This window comes from Anabrus simplex, chromosome 5 (genome assembly GCF_040414725.1).
Source record: "Anabrus simplex isolate iqAnaSimp1 chromosome 5, ASM4041472v1, whole genome shotgun sequence".
NCBI classification, from domain to species: Eukaryota; Metazoa; Arthropoda; class Insecta; order Orthoptera; family Tettigoniidae; genus Anabrus; species Anabrus simplex.
In genome coordinates this window covers 6,063,367-6,083,644 of record NC_090269.1, presented here as the reverse complement: position 1 = coordinate 6,083,644, position 20,278 = coordinate 6,063,367, and the positions used below count along the sequence as shown (strand labels likewise).

At 38.6% G+C, this 20,278-nt stretch overlaps 1 protein-coding gene across 1 annotated transcript in view; it reads right to left on the bottom strand.

Moving 5' to 3' along the window:
• Window positions 1-353: 353 nt before the first annotated feature.
• Window positions 354-20,278, bottom strand: part of LOC136874257 (WD repeat-containing protein 97-like) — a 125,545-nt gene continuing 105,620 nt past the window's right edge. The window contains exon 5 of the mRNA XM_068227710.1: window positions 354-604. Coding sequence (XP_068083811.1) covers window positions 354-604 — 251 coding nt within the window. The remainder of the gene's footprint in view (window positions 605-20,278) is intronic.

The window sequence follows — 20,278 nt, the reverse complement described above, 5'->3', positions numbered from 1 at the left end:
AGTTGACCAAGGGAGGTGGGAGAGGATAGATGAAAGTGAGGAAACTAGCACAAGCATGGGGAAGCAATGCCAGGACTCAGCTAAGGGCCCCGTGGTTGCCAACCCGTGCTCCCTAATTGAGAGCCCCTGGAGCCCCTTCAGGCATCTGCATCAGGGGCAAGTCATACAAAGAAAGAAATTGGGAAACAGAAACAAGCTCATTGGTGGCTGAGACGAGAACTGTGACTGATGAAGTGAGAGTCTGTCTATTTGAAGATGTGGAGACTGTCCTTGTCCTTTCTTCCTCTTCAAACACTGACCCATCATTGTGTTGTTTTATGTGTTCCTTTTCTTGTTCTTTCCATTACTTGCAGCTACTGGTCAGCGTAAGAAGAGGAGGTAAGGACAAGCACGACACTGGAAGTATTATGCTCACGTTGGAGGGGATCCACGACTCCTTTTATTAAATTCCTGTCTCGAGCAATATGCTCAAAGACAGCGAGACTTGTAACGGTCGGTACGTAAGAACCTTGAAAGCTCCAAGCCTTCCAGAACTTGACAGGGTTCTCATCGCAGAAGCTCAGCATGATGCGGTTCTTGAAGTCCATGGATGTGTACAGTATATCTACAAAGGAAACAAGAACAGTCCACCGGTAAGTTTTATGACCCACTCAAACACTTTAAAGGAAATAAAAAACTTTACATTTTTATATTATAGCTAATTAAAAAATAGACAATTTAAATTTAAATACAAAAAATTAGTTATGTTCACGAAAATAAAATATTTAATTTTCTGACAGGCCCTGTGACTTTGGCTAATGGAGCAATTGAGGCGGTCATGTCGGAATCCGCGTGTTCCTAGCGATCGATCATAGGTATGTCTCTGTTCGATGTCGTGACTCAGGATCGTCTGTAGAGGACTTAGGTACTGGGTGGGGTGTTTTACTCGGCAGAGCAGTTGCCACGCTGCAATCTGTTTTCTCACTCATATAGCAAATGAGCTACCTTGAACCCATTGTTGACAAGTTAGTGTTTATTGCAGTGGCAATGCTGTCTAGCAGACTTCAGTGCAGGGGAAGATACAATCACATAAATATGATTGTAAATAAAGGGTACAGATCTCTGCACATGGTTATGAGGGTGTTTAGGGGTTGTAGTAAGGATGTAAAGGAGAGGGCATACAAGTCTCTGGTAAGACCCCAACTAGAGTATGGTTCCAGTGTATGGGACCCTCACCAAGATTACTTGATTCAAGAACTGGAAAAAATCCAAAGAAAAGCAACTCGATTTGTTCTGCATGATTTCCGACAAAAGAGCAGCATTATAAAAATGTTGCAAAGTTTGGGCTGCGAAGACTTCGGAGAAAGAAAACGAGCTGCTCGTCTAAGTGGTAGCTCCTCCAAGGTCATAGAAGGAACGGATTTTGACAACAGCAAGATATGAAACCATTTTTTATATACTAAGTTTCCTTGTGCAGACATATTTTTCATCAAAAAGCAAATCCCCCATTTTATTTTATTTCATTTCATTTCAGAATATGGGGAAGCTCCTTTATTATTAGCAAATGGCAATCAGCTTCAAGGTTCTGTAAATAACCCAATTTCAAGATTATGTAAGTTCAAAAACAAATAGCAGTCACTTGGAGGGAGTGAAAGAAGTGAACTTTTAACAATATTCAGAACAGTGTCAAAGGAAGTCCTACATTTAAAAAAAAACTTTTTACTTGCAGACAAGCAAAATATTTTAGCGGAAAAGTGCTGGAAACTTTTTAACAACTGTTCAAATGAATAGAAATAGTTTTTAAAATAGGCTAACTATGAATAGAAATAGTTTTTAAAATAGGCTACCGGTAACTATAAGTGTATCCATTCCATCTCATTTCACTAACCCATTTAACCACCACATTGTTTTTAATTCATTTTATTTTAATTCATATTTACGTAGTATTTAAGAACAAGGTACCTGATTATAATGTACTTAAAGATAAACACTTAGTGAACCACCTAGGCTATATAAACAGCTGAAGATGTTCTAAAAAGAAAGAACGAAACATGTACTGTGTGTAATTAATTAATTTGCTAAAATGCAAATATAAGTATCAAAAAGGTGGAAGATTTTTATTGATATAAGTCTTTGTAAGTAGTATGTTCCGACCTGTCAGTGGAGAGATGGCGTGGAGTGATATTAGTAGATGAATAAGTTTGAGTGATGTCTTTAAAAGTAGGAAAGATCACAGTATGAAGATAAAGTTGGAATTCAAGACAATGGGACAAATATTCTTTTATAGAAAGGGGAGTTAGGGATTTGAACAACTTACCAAGGGAAAAGTTCAATAAGTATATAATGTCTTTGAAATCATTTAAGAAAAGGCTAGGAAAACAACAGATAGGGAATCTGCCACCTGGGCGACTGTCCTAAATGCAGATCAGTATTGAATTATTATTATTATTATTATTATTATTATTATTATTATTATTATTATATTTTTAAGTTCTGTTTGGGCCTGCTATGGACCATGTGCTTCTTATCTCTAGCAGCTTTCTTCTTTGACCAGTACACGTTCATTCTTGTACTGTGAATGTCTTCACTCCTGAGTCCATTTCACACCTCCACCCGGACGTACTGTTTTTCTGTTAGTGACTGGAGAGAGTTTGATGTTCTGATCAACGTTTTGTACCTATTCCTGTCATAAATTTCACTGGGAGCAATGTCCAATTCTTGAGGGTCTTTTCTGACGAGTCTTGCCCACTTGCATAGTCGCTTTCCCTCTAGAGATGGTGTGGAAGATTCTGGAGGTGAGCCTCTGATTGTCCATTCTCATGACATGACCATAGAAGTTCAATCTCCTCTTCCTCATAGATGTTGTAATGCTCTCCAATTGTTGGTACAGTTTATTGTTGTGCCTGATTCTGTACTTGCCTTCTTCTTTAATAAGGCCCATGATTTTTCTCAGGATCTTCCTTTCCTTCAGCCCCAGTTTTCTAAGTTGCCCTTTTCTTACCATGTTTAGGCATTCTGAGGCATATAGTACTGACAGTCTCACTACAGTAGTGTAATGCCTGATTTTGAGGTTAAGGGATAGGGATTTGGATTTGTACATATTCTTACATAGGTGGTAGGCATTTTCCAATTTGATTCATCTGCTGTTCATGGCCTGATCTTCATTCATGTTTGGGGTTATCCATTCTCCTAGGTATTTGAAGGAGTTAGTCCTTTGTACTGTTTTGTTCTCCAGTGGGACTGATTTGGATGCATCTTTGATGTTGGTGATAAACTGTGTTTTGTTGATGGCGATCTTCAGCCCTACTTTAGCTGCTATGTGGTCAAGAGAGGATAGTTGATGGTTAGCTTCCTCCATACTGGATGCGAGGAGTGTAAGGTCGTCTGCGAAGGCTAAAGTGTTGACAGTTAACTTGTCTTTTTTGTAGCCTATTCTCAATCCAGAGTCATCCTTTAGCATTTTCGTCCTCTCACGAATGACTTTTTCAAGAAGGCAGTTAAAGAGGATTGGAGATTTTGATCTCAAAGCTCTGGGACAGTTCCCCTCTGAATTTGATTCTGGCTGTAGTGTTGGTAAGAGTTGCTTTCACTAGATTTAAGGTTTTCTTATCTAGTCCCAGTTCAGCGAGTGCCTGGAAGAGTGACTCTCTATCTACTGAATCGTAGGCCTTCTGAAAACAAATGTTGCTATGTAGGATGAGGCGCTTAGGTTTTTGTAAGTGATAATGGTTTTGAGGTTCAGGATTTGTTTGGCGCATGACCTTGATTTGCGAAACCCAGCCTGGTACTCTCCGATGCAGGAGTCTAGTTGAGCCTCTACTCTTGTGAATAATACTTTGGAGAGTACCATGTACATCACTGATACAAAGGAAATCCCTCTGTAGTTGTTGAGATCTGATTTGTCGCCTTTTTTGTGTAACGGGTGGATGATAGCTGGGGTCCAGTCGCTAGGTAACACTTCTGTCACCCAGATATTAGATATGATTTCATGGATACTTTGGATTGACTCCTCATCAGAGCTCTGCTATGATTCCATTCTCGCCCGCTGCTTTGTTACATTTCAATTCTGAAATGGCTTTCTGGATCTCCCCCTTTGTTGGTGGGAGAGAGTCCGACTTAGTAATATTCTGAGGTTCAAAATGCAGTTTCTCCTTGGGTTCCTTTGAATTTAGAAGGTTGTTGAAATACTCTGCTAGAAGTGTGGTGCACTCTTCATCGTTCATTTTCAGCTTTCCGTCAGCTCCCCGAAGGTGAAGTGTAGGGGCTGAGTAGGGTGTTATTTGAGATTTAAAAAGTTGGTAGAAGTCTCTAGTGTTGTTTCTTTGAAAATCCCTCTCTGCTTGTTCAACGATATCTTTATTGTACCGCCTCTTGTTGTTCCTGATAATTTTAGTAGCAGTTTTCCTAGTTTCTAAGAAGTTTTCATGGTTATCCAGACTTTTGTTACAGTTCCATTTTGGCCATGCTTGGTTTCTCTCTTCTATTACTTTGTCACAAATAGTTGTCCACCATGAATGTTTGTTCTTTCTGACCGCCCGGATGGTGGTATTTAAAGTTAAAAATTTCATTGTTCCGTATTGAAGAATATTACAGTTAAAATTGAAATAACTGATAAAGAGATTCAACCTATTCAATACAAAAGAATAAGAAATGTAGTGCATTACATTCCCATTTAATAATAGGTAGAAATGGTACCGGTTTCGACCCTAGTCCAGGTCATCATCAGCCGATTAAGATGAAAAACAATGCATAGGATCAGTAGAAGAGGCAATATAAAAATAAAATGGGGGTAGACACTGTAAAACTTAGACGAAGTAAAATGCAAATCACTCAAAAGAAAACAGTGCGCAATTCTCTGAGCGGAAGCATAGCACACGCAGCGCTAGGCAAAGTCCCACAATGTTTACAAATAGTGGAGAACGGTTAAATGAGCCAGTTTTTAAATACTGTTAGGCATAAAGTCACATCATAATCGAACACGTACGAAGATCCATAATCGTGCAGGAGTTGAAGATGAGTAGATCCACTGAAGCAACTTGTCAGCTCCGGGTGATCAGCGTGACACATTCAATATCAGGCACTGTGGTTTCAAATGCCAAAGTAAAATGGAGAATAGCTTGACGATCCAGTAATTTTCCTCGGTCACGGGAAAGTAAGTATATAGATAAATATAATACAATTCAATATAATTGAATAAGTAATTGTGCTCCTATAGAATTCTTAGAACAGTTGACATAAAAAAACAATTGTGAAGAGAAAAAATATAGTAAAAAGCGCAATACTGGAAAACAAATGAAAACGTATATGCACAGTGCGCAATTTTTTAAAACGTAAAAAAAAAATTCAGGTCTTGATTGAAGTAGTCGAAATTGGCGCAAGGCAGGAGTTGAGTATGAATGAGAAGAACCGAAATGAAGGTGGAATTTATAATTTTTTTTAAAAAGAAAAGATAGAATAAATTAATAGAGGAAGAGGAATAATGGAATAAGAGAAGAATGAAAGAAATTGAAGTCAAATGGTGTTGAGGAAATTTTTTTTTATAAATTCCACCTTCATTTTGGTTCTTCTCATTCATACTCAACTCCTGCCTTGCGCCGATTTCGACTACTTCAATCAAGACCTGAATTTTTTTTTACGTTTTAAAAAATTGCGCACTGTGCATATACATTTTCTTTTGTTTTCCAGTATTGCGCTTTTTACTATATTTTTTCTCTTCACAATGGTTTTTTCACGTCAACTGTTCTAAGAATTCTATAGGAGCACAATTACTTATTCAATTATATTGAATTGTATTATATTTATCTATATACTTACTTTCCCGTGACCGAGGAAAATTACTGGATCGTCAAGCTATTCTCCATTTTACTTTGGCATTTGAAACCACAGTGCCTGATACTGAATGTGTCACGCTAATCACAGGGAACTGGCAAGTTGCTTCAATGGATCTACTCATCTTCAACTCCTGCACGATTATGGATCTTCGTACGTGTTCGATTGTGATGTGACTTTATGCCTGACAGTATTTAAAAACTGGCTCAATTAATCGTTCTCCGCTATTCGTAAACATTGTGGGACTTTGCCTAGTGCTGCGTGTGCTATGCTTCCGCTCAGAGAATTGCGCACTGTTTTCTTTTGAGTGATTTGCATTTTACTTCATCTAAGTTTTACAGTGTCTACCCCCATTTCATTTTTATATCACCTCTTCTACTGATCCTATGCATTGTTTTTTGTCTTAATTGGCTGATGATGACCTGGACTAGGGTCGAAACCGGTAACATTTTTACCTATTATTAAATGGGAATGTAATTCACTACATTTCTTATTCTTTTGTATTGAATAGGTTGAATCTCTTTATCAGTTATTTCAATTTTAACTGGGATGGTGGTAGTCGCTGCATCTATTAGTGCCTTCTGTAGTTGGGGCCAATCTTTTTTGTCTTTGTTTTTAGCCAGAGTCTCGGTGAAGTTATTGTTATCTTTCAGCTTGGCTGGATTGAACCTTGGAATTCGTGACTTCTTTTAAGAGGGATGAAATTGGTTTTGATCAAAGAAAGATAGTGGTCTGAATCAATGTTCGCACTTCTCAATACTTTGACATTCAGCACTTCTTTGATGTTGCTTCTACTGATGGCTACGTGGTCCAGTTGGAATTCCCCAGGCATTGGGTTAGGGCATCTCCAAGTCATGGCTTTCCTAGGAAGCCGTTTGAAAGCTGTAGATTTGAGGACTAAGTTGTAATTTCTCCACAGGTCAATCAGCCTTTCTCCATTCCTGTTGGTCCTCTTGTGGGCTGGGTAATCTCCAACTATGTTCTTGAATTTTCTCTCTTTGCCAATCTGGGCATAAAAGTCCCCCATTAAAATAGTTATGTGGTGCTTTGGGATCTGGTCCATTGTCTCTTTGAGTACCCTCCAAAAGGTTTCCACATTTTCAATATCTTTCCTGTTGGTGTCATTAGTAGGTGCATGGAAGTTAACAACTGTATATGCTTTGTTGGGAGTTTTAAAAACTATAGTGGACGTTCTTCCATTTGGAGATGAAAAGGAGATGGTGGAGTTGATCATTTTGTTGCTGACTATGAAGCCTGTCCCCAAGTGAGGCACATTCTTCATCACTCTTTCACCGGATTGCCCTTTGTAGATCCAATAACCTTGTGATTCTATCACTTCTTGATCGAGGAATCTGGTCTCTTGTACAGCTGTTATCAGGATGTTGTGTTCAGTTAAAACATCTAGTGTTGGTTTTAGTTTTCCTGTCTCTAGGAGGGAGTTGATGTTGATGGTCGCCAAGAACTTAAAATGTTTCTTCGTCTTACATGAAGGTGCAAGCTCCCCAGGATCCAAAGGCTTGTTTGCCCCATCAAAACTGGGGGTGGATTTTATACCACCTGGGGTAGTTTTTCCGTTGGTCATTTTCTTCATGTTGCGAGAGTTGAGAAAAAAGTTTAGGGTGGTTACCCGCAGGTAACAATTTGTTAACTGTCAAAGTTGTAAGCCTTCAAGCCCCCAGCACTGATCTGTTCGCTGACCCAACTTCCCGCTGGGATTGGTACCCAACCTTCCACTGGGTTGCTCGGCTTAGCAGGGACACCTCTTGCAGGTTATGTGCTGGAGTTGGAATGAAAGAGGCTAGTTGGATTCTCTTGCTGAATCCAATATTTTCACGTTGCAGATGATTGGCAACAACGCATTTCACTCCCATTTCCCAGAGTCATAATGTCTCCTCCCAGGTTGATTCCCAGGACCCATTATATTATTATTATTATTATTATTATTATTATTATTATTATTATTATTATTATTATTATTATTATTATTATTATTATTATTATTATTATTAGCTTAGGACTTTGGATGTCCTTACATTTTGTAATTTTAGGGCATTCAAGGCCTAGGTTTTTATCAAATTACTGCATGTTTTTCCTTCTTATTTTCGTAGTCATCTTCAATATCCAGAAGGGCTGATAACCACTCGGTTTTGTACCTTGACAACCACAACCACAATCACCACCACCAGTTACTTCATTACCATGACAACTAAACAACATTTCCAAGTTGGCAATAAAAATTTATATCAATGAAAATCTGGTATGGAAAAATGTATCAGGTAAAAAAAGATTGGAAATATGAATTCCTATAATTTTGTTACGACTTAATTAATGTTGTATGCTTTATGTCCCACTAACTACTTTTATGGTTTTTGGAGATGCCAAAATGTAGTAAATCTACTGACATTAGGCTGACATATTTGAGCACCTTCCATTACCACCAGACTGAGCCAGGATCTAACCTGCCAAGTTAGGGTCAGAAGGCTATTGCCTCAACCATCTGAGCCATTCAACCCAGAAAATTTTGTTATGTTCATAATAATAATATAATGTTATTGGCTTTACGTCCCACTAAGTACTTTTCGGGTTTTTGGAGGTGCCGAGGTGCCAAAATTTTGTCCTGAAGCAATTATTTTTTGTGTCAGTAAATCTACCGACAAGAGGCTGACATATCTGAGCACCTTCAAATACTATTGGACTGAGCCAGGATCGAAATTGCCAAGTTGGGGTCAGAAGGCCAGTGTCTCAACCGTCTGAGTCACTCAGCCTGTCTTTTGTTTTGTTCCACGGAACTAAAATTTTCAGAGATATTTGGCACTTTGTGAAAAATGTAACAATCGATAACTAACAAATGAGACACAACAGTGGCACTTTCACTTTTTGGTATAATGATTACGAGATATTTTCCCTTTTAGGTATTTTCAAAATTTAATATTATCCTGATTTAGTTTCGACGGATTGAACAACTTAACAGTTTGATGCATCCCTTCACATTTACTACAATTCTGAAAGACATAGATCCCTCTCTCTAAACCGAGGTAATATAATGAGATATGTGTTTATGGCTTAGAAGACAGCAGGAATTGTGAGCGCCATTATTAATTCATCATGGGTACCTCGAATGAACCTGTAAAATGAGTACAGATACGCAGAACATGTACTTTAAAACAGGAGGGGGGCTCACAGACCAGGAGCATGGGCTGGGAATTGGGCGCCGTAGGTTAAGTATCGCAGTAGCACACATGGCAAGCGGGCAGGGAGATACGTGATAGTGACCTGTGCTCGAGGTAGGAGGTTTGAATCCCACATAAGAAATTTTTTTTTAATATTCAGTTTCCTGGGATGTGGAAAGGTTGTATACTTGATAGCTTCCAAGGACTGATTTGTTTATTTGACCCTGAAAAGGGCCAGTGGTATGGAGCTGGGTTGATAGAGGCTAGGAAACATGTGACAGGATTTCAGTTATCCATGTCGTTCGACGCAGCACCTGCTCAAACTGATGACCTCCGTGGTCGATACAGAGTTGCGCGCGATGTTGTAAGGACCATCTGGCCCGTTGCAACATCTCTGGCGAAATGAATTGGCATGCCTCAGTGACGAGCTGTCTAAGGTGACAAGGACTGGCCAGCTCCTGTGCATACATCAGTTGTTTTACATGGCCCCACAGGAAAAATCCAGGGGCGTAAGATCAGGCGATCTGGCGGGCCAGGGGACAGGTCCTCCCCTTCCTATCCATTTATCAGGATACGTTGCATGGAGATGGCTCCAGATGACCACTGCCACATGAGGTAGAGCTCCGTCATGTTGAAACCACATCCAGCAGTGGTCAAGGAGTGGCACATGTTCCAAAAATGGTGGTATTTCATCTTGAAAAAACTGCAAATAGCATTGGCTGATCAGATAGCCCTCAAAGAAATGGGGACTGATGAGGTAATGACCCATGATTCCACACCATACATTAACGCTCCATTGTACCTGAAAAGCTGTCTGTTGCACCCAATGGGGATTATCCACACTCCATTAATGCATATTATGGCGATTAATGGTTGCACTGTTGTAGAATCGTGCTTTGTCCATAAATAAGAGAGTCGTTAGAAAAACAGGGTCAGTGTTCACACGCTGTAGGATCCACTGGCAGAATGCCAGCTGGGCATCGAAATCATGACCATGGAGCTCCAGGTGTAAGTTCAGATGGTACGGGTGAAACCTGTGGGTATACAATATCTGCATAACAGACGCTCGGGTGATGTTCGTCTCCTGTGCAATGGCCTGTGTGCTAGTATAAGGGTTGCGCCAGATAGCGTCAAACACAATATCTTCGTTGTCAGCAGACATCACGGGATGATATCGAACAAGCCGTGTCCTTCCCAGGGATGCAGTATCCCGCAGGCGTCTTTCCACACTCCGAAATGTCATGCCAGTCGGTTGTTGTCTATCCAGATAGCGTTCTTAGTACAGGCGTTGTGCCTGGTATGCATTCCATCTAGCTTCTTCATAGATAAGTAACACATCCACATACTCGTCGTGGGAATACATCTTGAGGCAGTGAATAAACTTTGTGTTGTGAAGTGCTTCGAAGGAGGGGAGTTTGTGCAGCTACATACTTACCTGCCTTTGCATGTTGTTATCATTCCAATGGGGCATACTTTGTTCTACCTGTGGTCTAAGAAGCTTGGAACATGTACGACATAGCTCCTCATCCTCGTCCAACCCAGCACCATACCCAATGCAATGATACAGACAGTCTTTTACAAGGTCAAATAAACTGGCTGTTAAGAAAAAATTCTTATGTGGGATTCGAACCCCCTACCTCCAGCACTGTCCACTATCACGTATCTCCCTACCCGCTTGTCATGTGAGCTACTGCGCCCACTTCCCAGTCTGTACAGTACCATGCTCCCGGTCTGTGCATCCACCTTCTGTTTTAAAGTACGTGTTCTGCATATCTGTACTTGTTTTTATGGGTTCAATCGAGGTACCCATAATGAATTAATAGTGGCACGCAATATTCCTGCTGTCTTCTAGCCCGTAAACACACATCTCGTTATATTACCCCAGTTTAGGGAGAGGGTTACAAGTAACTATTCTCATTTTGGTTCCGTATTGAAGTTGACGTATATCTCAAATATTATAATAATATTTGAGATATTAGGGAGAGGTACCGATGTTTTTCAGAATGGTAGTATATGTAAAGGGATGCATAAAAGTGGATCGCAAGGGGCTGGTGGACCACGCAGTTAGATTAACAAAGTTGAAGTTGAAAAGAAATAGATTCTACTATAAGGTAATATTTGCAAATATCTTCATTGCACAGTAAAAAATGTTGGAAACTAAACTAATCGGAAATTATATTTTGTTACGGGTCATTATCCTCATGGTTAGTCCATACTGAATGATGTTATACATAGCAATTATAATAAGAAGTATTTCTTGTCCACATATTCAATACAAATCACCTTTTTGGTGTTTACACTTTTATACAAATAATTTCTCTAAGGGACATGTTTTGCTCCTATAAAAAGCATCTTCAGCCTAAATCTTAATGTTAAAATGATGTTCTTGAACAGTCATAAACATATTAAACAGTCAATAGTCAATATTAAAATTACAGTAGTCTAAAAACCAAATTACATTACATCTAAAAAACAACATTAAAGCTCTTCTTAAAGATGTGATAACATGAACAATTAAAATTATCACAATGTCAATTTAAAAATTTTATGTCTGAAACTATTATTGAATCTTCATCTTAAGAACAGTAGTAAATGTCTTTCTATAAAACGGCACCAAGATGAACACCAGTCTTACTGAAAAACAAAAATAAAATGCAACTTATGTGATGTGGTGTGTCCAGAATATGTGTTAAAATAGTGTGTCCACAAGTTGAAATGTGAAAACACAATAATCTTTATTGCTTAAACATAACAGACAGGATGCAGAATGAGCAGGAGTCAAATGTGGGCTCTAGTTGAAAATGCTGATCAACTTGTTTACAAATGTAGGTAGTACGTTATGTTGTGCAAATTCGTGAGGTTTAGAACGCCACGTTTGATCTCCGGCCAATTTATAAAGAAAATGGGATTTGTTATTATTAAGACGATAGGTATGTCCTGCTGATTTGGAGTTGCTAACTTTTAAATTGACATTGTGATAATTTTAATTGTTCATGTTATCACGTTTTTAAGAAGAGCTTTAATGTTGTTTTTTAGATGTAATGTAATTTGGTTTTTAGACTACTGTAATATTAATATTAACTATTGACTGTTTAATATGTTTACGACCACTCAAGAACATCATTTTAACATTAAGATTTAGGATAAAAATGCTCTTTATAGGAGCGAAACATGTCCCTTAGAGAAATTAATTGTATAAAAGTGTAAACACCAAAAAGGTGATTTGTATTGAATAGGTGGACAAGAAATACTTATTATAATTGCTGTGTATAATTATATTTTGAAAGACTTTTATTACGTGCAGAAAGGAGCAGCCACAGCATGCACTGTTGGGTGGTGGTGGTGATGACTACTTCTTTAAGAGGAAGTACACTGGGCAATCATCCTCTGTTAACAGTATTCAGAAGGAAAATGGAGCAGGTCCATCCCTCCCATCCCATCCCATCCGTCCGTCCGTCCACCCGCCCGCCCGCCTGTCCTTGTCTGCACATAGGGCAGTTGCCAGGTGGCAGATTCCCTATCTGTTGTTTTCCTAGCCTTTTCTTAAATGATATGAAAGAAAATGGAAATTTATTGAACATCTCCCTTGGTAAGTTATTGCAATCCTTAACTCCCCTTCCTATAAATGAATATTTGCCCCAATTTGTCCTCTTAAATTCCAACTTTATCTTCATGTTGTGATCTTTCCTACTTTTAAAGATACCGCTCAAACATATTCACCTACTGATATCATCCACGCCATCTCTCCACTGACAGCTCGGAACATACCACTTAGTCAAGCACCCTGTCTCCTTTCTCCCAAGTCTTCCCAGTCCAAACTTGGCAACATTCTTGTAACGCTACTCTTCTTTTGGAGATCACCCAGAACAAATCAAACTGCTTTTCTTAGGATTTTTTCCATATCTTGAATCGAGTAATCCTGGTAAGGGTCCCATACACTGGAACCATACTCTAGTTGTGGTCTTACCAGAAACTTATATGCCCTCTCCTTTACATCCTTACTACACCCCTAAATATACCCTCATAACCATGTGCAGAGATCTGTACCCTTTATTTACAATTTATATGATTATTCCAATGAAGATCTTTCCTTATATAAATGATGCTTGTAATGATTTCTCCATGGGTGACTAATTCTTTTTGTCCAGTGAGCCTATGTAAAAGAAAGTCTGGCTTAGTTTATAATCTCATAGCATAATGGAGACACTCTACATCTGCCAACATGAAGATATTTGACATTTCCTGTTTCAGACCCATGCTGTGCTGCTGTATATTAAGCCAATAATGTACATCTAGCTATTCCTGAACTTAAATGCCAATTTTTGAGAAGTTCTGTTAATGATATAGATGTTGATTCCCATAGGAAACCTGAAATATTTGTCCCGAGTGAGTAAATTTATAATACCAATATAAATTGTCCATTATTGGACATTATAAATTTTCCAGCTAACTCATTCGTGGCTGCCTGCGTTTCGCCCTCGTGTGCTAAGTTGGGCTCATCAGTTGGTAAATAGCACACCTACCAAGACTCATGGCTAGTGCATACTGTGCAGGCCATGAATAATGAGAGAAATGATAATGAGATTGGTAACTGGTAATGAGAAAAAGTCTCTCATAGTGCATTGGCACTCCAAGTAGCCTACACAGTGGCTTCCACGATATGCACTACCCTTGAGTCTTGGTAGGTGTGCTTTTTACCAGCTGATGAGCATAACTTAGCACACGAGGGTGAAACGCAGGCAACCAGGAATGAGTTAGCTGGGAAATTTATAATGTCCAATAATGGACCATTTATATTGGTACCATAAGTTCTGTTAAGCCATTTTCCCATGATGTAACAAACGGACGGACCAAATTTGAACCGGAGCTATTTTCTACTTTTGTACACCTAATCTGAGACAAAAACAAAGTGGAAAGGAAAATGTTGAAGACATCATTAAGGCTGAGTAATACAGGCACACACCAAGTCACAATTCTGACAGCAGGAAAAGACGAGCTAATCTTATCAAAATGTTTCCTACCTAGTTCAGGCTTACACCTGCACTTTATTTGCAATATTGACAAGGTGCATCAGAGGTGATAAATAAAATGAATCAGAAAATATTTTTATAAATTACTTCTTACATCTCATTCATTCTCTCACAGCCAACCAGTTGACCAATCATAGATCCATCGATCAACTAACGCATCTCAATAAGTTAGTGGCGCCATTGCAATCTGCGACACTGAGCTTGAGCTTATTATCTTAACCATATTTATAATTGGTCTATATTGATTTCCACCTCATTATCATTAAAATCACACATACTATATCACCAGCCTAGTCAGTACTTAAAATTATACATTAAATGTTTATTACCGCATTACATCCTGTACATGTTTCGAGAGCATCAATTCTCTCTTCTTCAATGGTTATACAAATTGCCCTAAAATCTTAAACTAATTATCTGTAATATTATCACATACATTCCCCAAAGGCAAATTTAGTCATATGTATATTCATCTTCTATTCACTGTCAGCTGTTCAAAATAAATTTCAAATTTTATGTTGCCCTGTCTTTGACTTCTGTTATTCTAGTTTCACATTCAAGGAATGAGATATGGGTAATGTCCCGATTAGGAGGTTGTTCAACTGCCTTGCATGCTGCCCTACAACAATAACAAAAAGCAAAGTCAATTGTTTTTGCATGTGTAGAGCTGACTGACATTTTTATGGTGAGAGGATAGACACATATCTAGTTGGTGTTGGCTCAAGGATAGTTGATAGCAGAGAAGAAAGCTGCATTTGGTAGAAGACGCAAACTCTGAGTGGAAGGTTTTAATAAATATTGGTGAATTAGACACTTATTTTAGCACAATGAGTAGACAGGGCTGGATTGTAAGTAGAAGAAACTGTATTGTTTGATTATTAACACAGATTGTAGTTTAACTAGGTCTACAGGTTATAAGTAGATTTATAACCAGAAAACAATGTATGTGTATATATATACCGTCAAACGGGGCGATTTCGGACGGTTTTGAGGTTATTTTCGTCTTAACTCATGAAGGGAATCTTAAATTGTATTGTTTATCACCCTAATAATGAGGAATATAGGCCTATCCAATTAATGCAATACCCTACAAACGAAAAATATACGCCAATGCAGGTTTTCCTGAGAAAACAAAAAGTAGTGTCCGAATTCACCCCGTACTTCGGAGTGATTTCGGATGCACATGCATTTTAAACCGCTGTCTGAAGTTTCAAAGTGTACTGTATTAGTTGATTTCGGACATAAATAGTCTTTTATTTCAATTCTTCGTTCTTTTTGCTTTAGTTTTGTGATATTTAAAGTGTAAAGTTTTCCGGTCTAAATTGAAATATTAATAGTTATAAACTGTACAGAGATCCTACTGAGAAATCTTAATAATTTTTCTTACAAACGATACAAATCTCAGAGCAAAGAAAAAGGTCGATACAATGAACATGTAGTTGCCACGGCCTATAAATCTAAAACACGTTTTCTTTGAAAATAAACATTCCTCTCTTACCAATTTGGACTGGAAGTATTTTCAAAAGTTATTCTTTAGCTATTGTATCCTCAGCAGGGGTGTTAGGGAGCACCACTTTTCTGCCGTTTTTATATGGGCACAAGTATTTGACATCCACATCCCTTGAACGAATATTTCAGGCCGGGCCAAAATACTGCTTGTATGCTCTTTGTTCCTCAACTTGTATTTATAATCTGCAACAAGGAAAGCCTCTTCTTGCAACACCAGAATGTCATTACATTCATTGTGTGCTCCATCGCATTAATTTTCACTGTTGCTGCCAGTGCCATCACTTGTTTCTGCACTGCTTTCATCTCGGCAGAAGTCACGGCCAAAAATCGACTTCCCAGGAAGAACATTTTATTTGCGGCGGTGGCGGGAAGTGGCAGGTTGTGTTGAATTGGAGCAGTCTAGAGGCGGCAAACTATCGATAGTAATCGCCATCGATATTTTCCGATATTATGAGCTCTACTATCGATAGTAATCGATAGTTTTCAAAAAGTGGAACGAATCATATCATTATGCATGAAAATAGGACCTTCACTGAACACAATCCACACAAAAATTCAGTAGAAATTACAACTATTTCATGCTATGTAATTTCTGAAATTCAAATGGGAATCACTCAAATCTATTTAGTGGCACGTCCGAGACATTCTTGAGCTGCACGCGCTTGCCCATAACTTGACCGCCCGAGAAATTTTCGTTCAGCTGCAGTGTTCATTTGCGATCGCCCGACATTTTTTTCGGGTATAGTAATATCTTTGGAAAAATGTTTTACAGCCTTCTGAACGGATGGCAGGAGAGTTTTCATTTGCTTTCGTGGAGCCTTTTGGCCTAAAATTTGCCTTATCTTCTCTCGCCTATAAGTTATACAATCTCTGACTCACCAGCTGACAAGATAAACAGAAATGGCGAGCGCGAAAAGGAAGAAATGTTTGTCTGATGACAAAATAGGGGACTCACCTACATCAAAGATTAATCTCTAAATGATACTGGCAATTCTGATAGTAGCAATAATGATTTTTCGCATGATGACCTGGTATTTCTAATGAATGTGAGGAAGATATTTTGTCGGAAACAATGGTGATGGTAGATGTAGCATATGCATTCGTGTGGAAAAAATGTAATCCTGTAAATACTGAACTATCTAATATAATCCCATTTGCGGATATTCTGGTGTAGGGGTTCTATTACAGTATTCCATACTCATTGCACTCAGCTAACTTTTCATCCTCACTACACCTAAACCACTTCCAAACGTCAGGTGTCTTCCTTTTGGGCATCTATATATGAAGTTCAAAATTTTAAACCGGGATATTAAAGTTACTACCAAACAGTGAAACATCTGTACAATTTCTGTTAGTGCGAAAAATAAGCCAATAACGAAAAAAGAAAACTATCATTGACTATCGATAGTAGGCAACTGACTATCGATGTCAGACGATTGTGGTCGCTATCGATAACTATCGATAGCACTATCGATACTATCGATAGCACTATCGATACTATCGATAGTTTTCCGCCTCTAAGCAGTACTGTTTAAGGTATTCTAAGTTCCTTGCTGTTTAAGAATCTTGAGTTGGAGCATGGCCGGAGGGTGACGAGCTTCCTTGAGCATTTCCTCCTTCTTAATTTAGCATTGGTTGTCTTTTCATTTTTTGGATGTACATTCCGCACTTTATTTTGTAGGGTGGACCAGGGCATACCATAGAAATCAAATGCTTTCCTATAAGACAACTTGCCACTTTTATTATCGCGTACGGCTTTTTATAATAATTTCGGTTCGTAATTACCCCTCAAAGCAGCTTCTTTTTGCCTCTGATAATTTCTAGGCATTGTCCGAAATCACCCAGACTGCTTTCAATTTTCAGTAAAATGTGCGTAAAACACTATTTTTTCACTAAATCACACCAAAATTCCACAGCAATCATTTATAAACACTTCAGTTAGTTGATCTCACTAAGAACTATAGTTATAATGCATTCCTTCCGACTGCGACAATCGAAAGTATCCACTTAATGATAATGCATAAACTTTCAACAATGCCAGTGCACATGGGAAATTTTCCAAAGTATGAAGTCGATTCGTAATAAAAAGCACAGAACGCGGAAAAAATAACCTCAAGGTCAAACTAAAATGCGCGCGGAAGTGCAAAGCACCGGCGGCTCGTTGTTATGCGACAAAATACGGCAAATCTACCATACTGTCCGAAACCACCTCTGTATCCGAAATCGCCCCATTTGACGGTATATATATTTTTTTCTTACAATTGGCTTTATGTTGCACCAACACAGATAGATCTTATGGTGATGATGGGATAGGAAAGGGATGGGAGTGGGAAGGAAGCAGCCATGGCCTTAATTAAGATATAGCCCTAGCATTCACCTGGTGTGAAAATGGGAAACCACGGAAAACCATCTTGAGGGTGCCGACAGTGGGATTCGAGCCCACTATCTCCCAGATGCAAGTTCACAGCTACGATGTATATTATAATATTATAGATATAGGTCTAAGATTTTTGGGCAAATTGTATAACTGCAGAGGAAGAGAGAATTGATGCTCTCGAAACATGTGTAGGATGTACAATAAACATGTAACATAAGAATTGACTAGGCTGAGCTGGAGCAATGGTGCAGCTGTTGTGTAAGATGGCACCGAAAATTAGGGTACATGACGTGCATCAGCGTAGTGTATCCGACTCATGCCCTTGCACCCATTCTCTTCAATATTTACATTGATGATCAGCCTAATGGTGCCAAATCAAAATCTGCACAGGACAGCTGAGGCCATACCCCCTCGGCCTACCAAGCAGCCACTGCTGAAATCCAGTCTACAGATTATAAAGAGACATGCAGCCAGCTTAAAAAATCCTCTTGGTCATTATCCTTGGCTTTCTAAACCAAATTAGCTATCTCACTGCCCAGCTGCTGTACTGTAGGTTGAGTGGACCTCAAATCAGTCCTCAGATCCCTCACTTGGCCACTGCAATCATCACCTCCTATACCAGTGATCTGAAAGGTGGATGGGGAGGGGCACATCTAAGATCGTAAGTTCATATGATGATACAAAACACACTTTATCTCACTTTTGAACAATTATTGCTATCCTCATATCCTCAGGCAAGAAGCTCTTCCCGTCCTATTCAAAACTAATATACTTTCACGGAAAAAAACTATCTTACTTAGAATTTCACAAGTCCTGCCTTCATAAGTTCGGAGATTAGGTGCTGTCTTTGACTACAACAATTACTGCAGCACCTCTTCAAATATGTTACAATAGATAGACATAAGGGTGCCACCTAATCAATACACACAGTATTTATATGTGACTATATATATATATCACATTGTGGGACTAGTTTCAATCATATAATGATCATTTTCAGCCACTTACGAGAATTCCATTTCTGCCAGGCTTTAATTTTAAAATATTGAGGAATGTCAAATTCATCCCATTTAATTAGTTGAGTCAGTGGAAAGTGTGTCTGTGAGACATACAGCATTCACATAATCATGAACTGACACTGTCAGTGGAACCCACAAATTGGGTAATAAAATTATTCTAAGGAGAAATTGGCAGTTTTTCTTGAGAGAACTTCATTAGAGTTGATTTGATTGCATTTAATTTGTGAACTTCAATCATTTTCCAGAAGTTTGAATGAGGTGTGGTTAGCTTCTGTATGTAGAACCTCGTAGCTGTATATGAATTTGTAAATTGTTCTGGTACAGGTTGTTGAAGATAGCATCTGAAAGGGAAAATAAAGAAAACACTTAATGAAGCAATGTTGGACGAATGTGTACGTAATATGAACCAGCCTCCTGTGGTGCCAACTTCACCCATTGTAGTTTAACGACAATAAGCTACTTACAATGTTACCACTACTACCTCGCTATGCTACAAGTATAGATTCTTCTTCCTCAACTTGAAACTTGTAGTCAGTCAGTATAAAGATTTTGAGTGAACACTAATCTGAGTCGTACCAAGCGAGTTGGCCGTGCGGTTAGAGTCACGTAGCTGTGAACTTACATGTGGGAGATAGTGGGTTTGAATCCCACTGTCGGCAGCCCTGAAGATGGTTTTCTATGGTTTCCCATTTTCACACAAAGCAAATGTTGGGGCTGTACCTTAATTAAGGCACAGCCGCTTCCTTCCCACTCCTGGACCTTCCCTACACCATCATCGCCATAAGGCCTATCTGTGTCGGTGTGACGTAAAGCAAAATAACAACCAAAAAAATCTGTGTCGTACAGATTAATATCTGCACGATCTGAGTAGGGGTCGTTAATTTTTCTTAGTCGTAAATGTGTCATCATAATCATGAACAAGTGGCTGATTCACTATGGTAAAAAGTGATTCCATGAAAGTGTTTCTCCCACAAAAATATTAAATAAAGAACAGGATGTGAATTTAGTTGTAAGTTCACCTTTCACATCTGCTTCAGCTCTCCCAGTAAAGTTAGTTAATCAACAAGAAGAAATATGAGCAAATATCAAGACTATCATCTAAAACTAGGTTTCATTAACATTATTGTGAATAATCAGGAATAGCCACAGTGTGGTTTCTGCTTCGATATTTTCACCAGTGATGGTTTGAAACATATAAACCTATCAGAAAAACTTCCAGGCCATGTAATTGAACCTATCATCATTTTTTAACCATCATGAGGAACAACTGAAAGTAAATGTCAAATTCCTAGAAAAACAGTTATAAAAATCTTTGTAATTTAAGGTGAACTTAATCAAATCTTGCTTTTACTTATGATGAGTTAC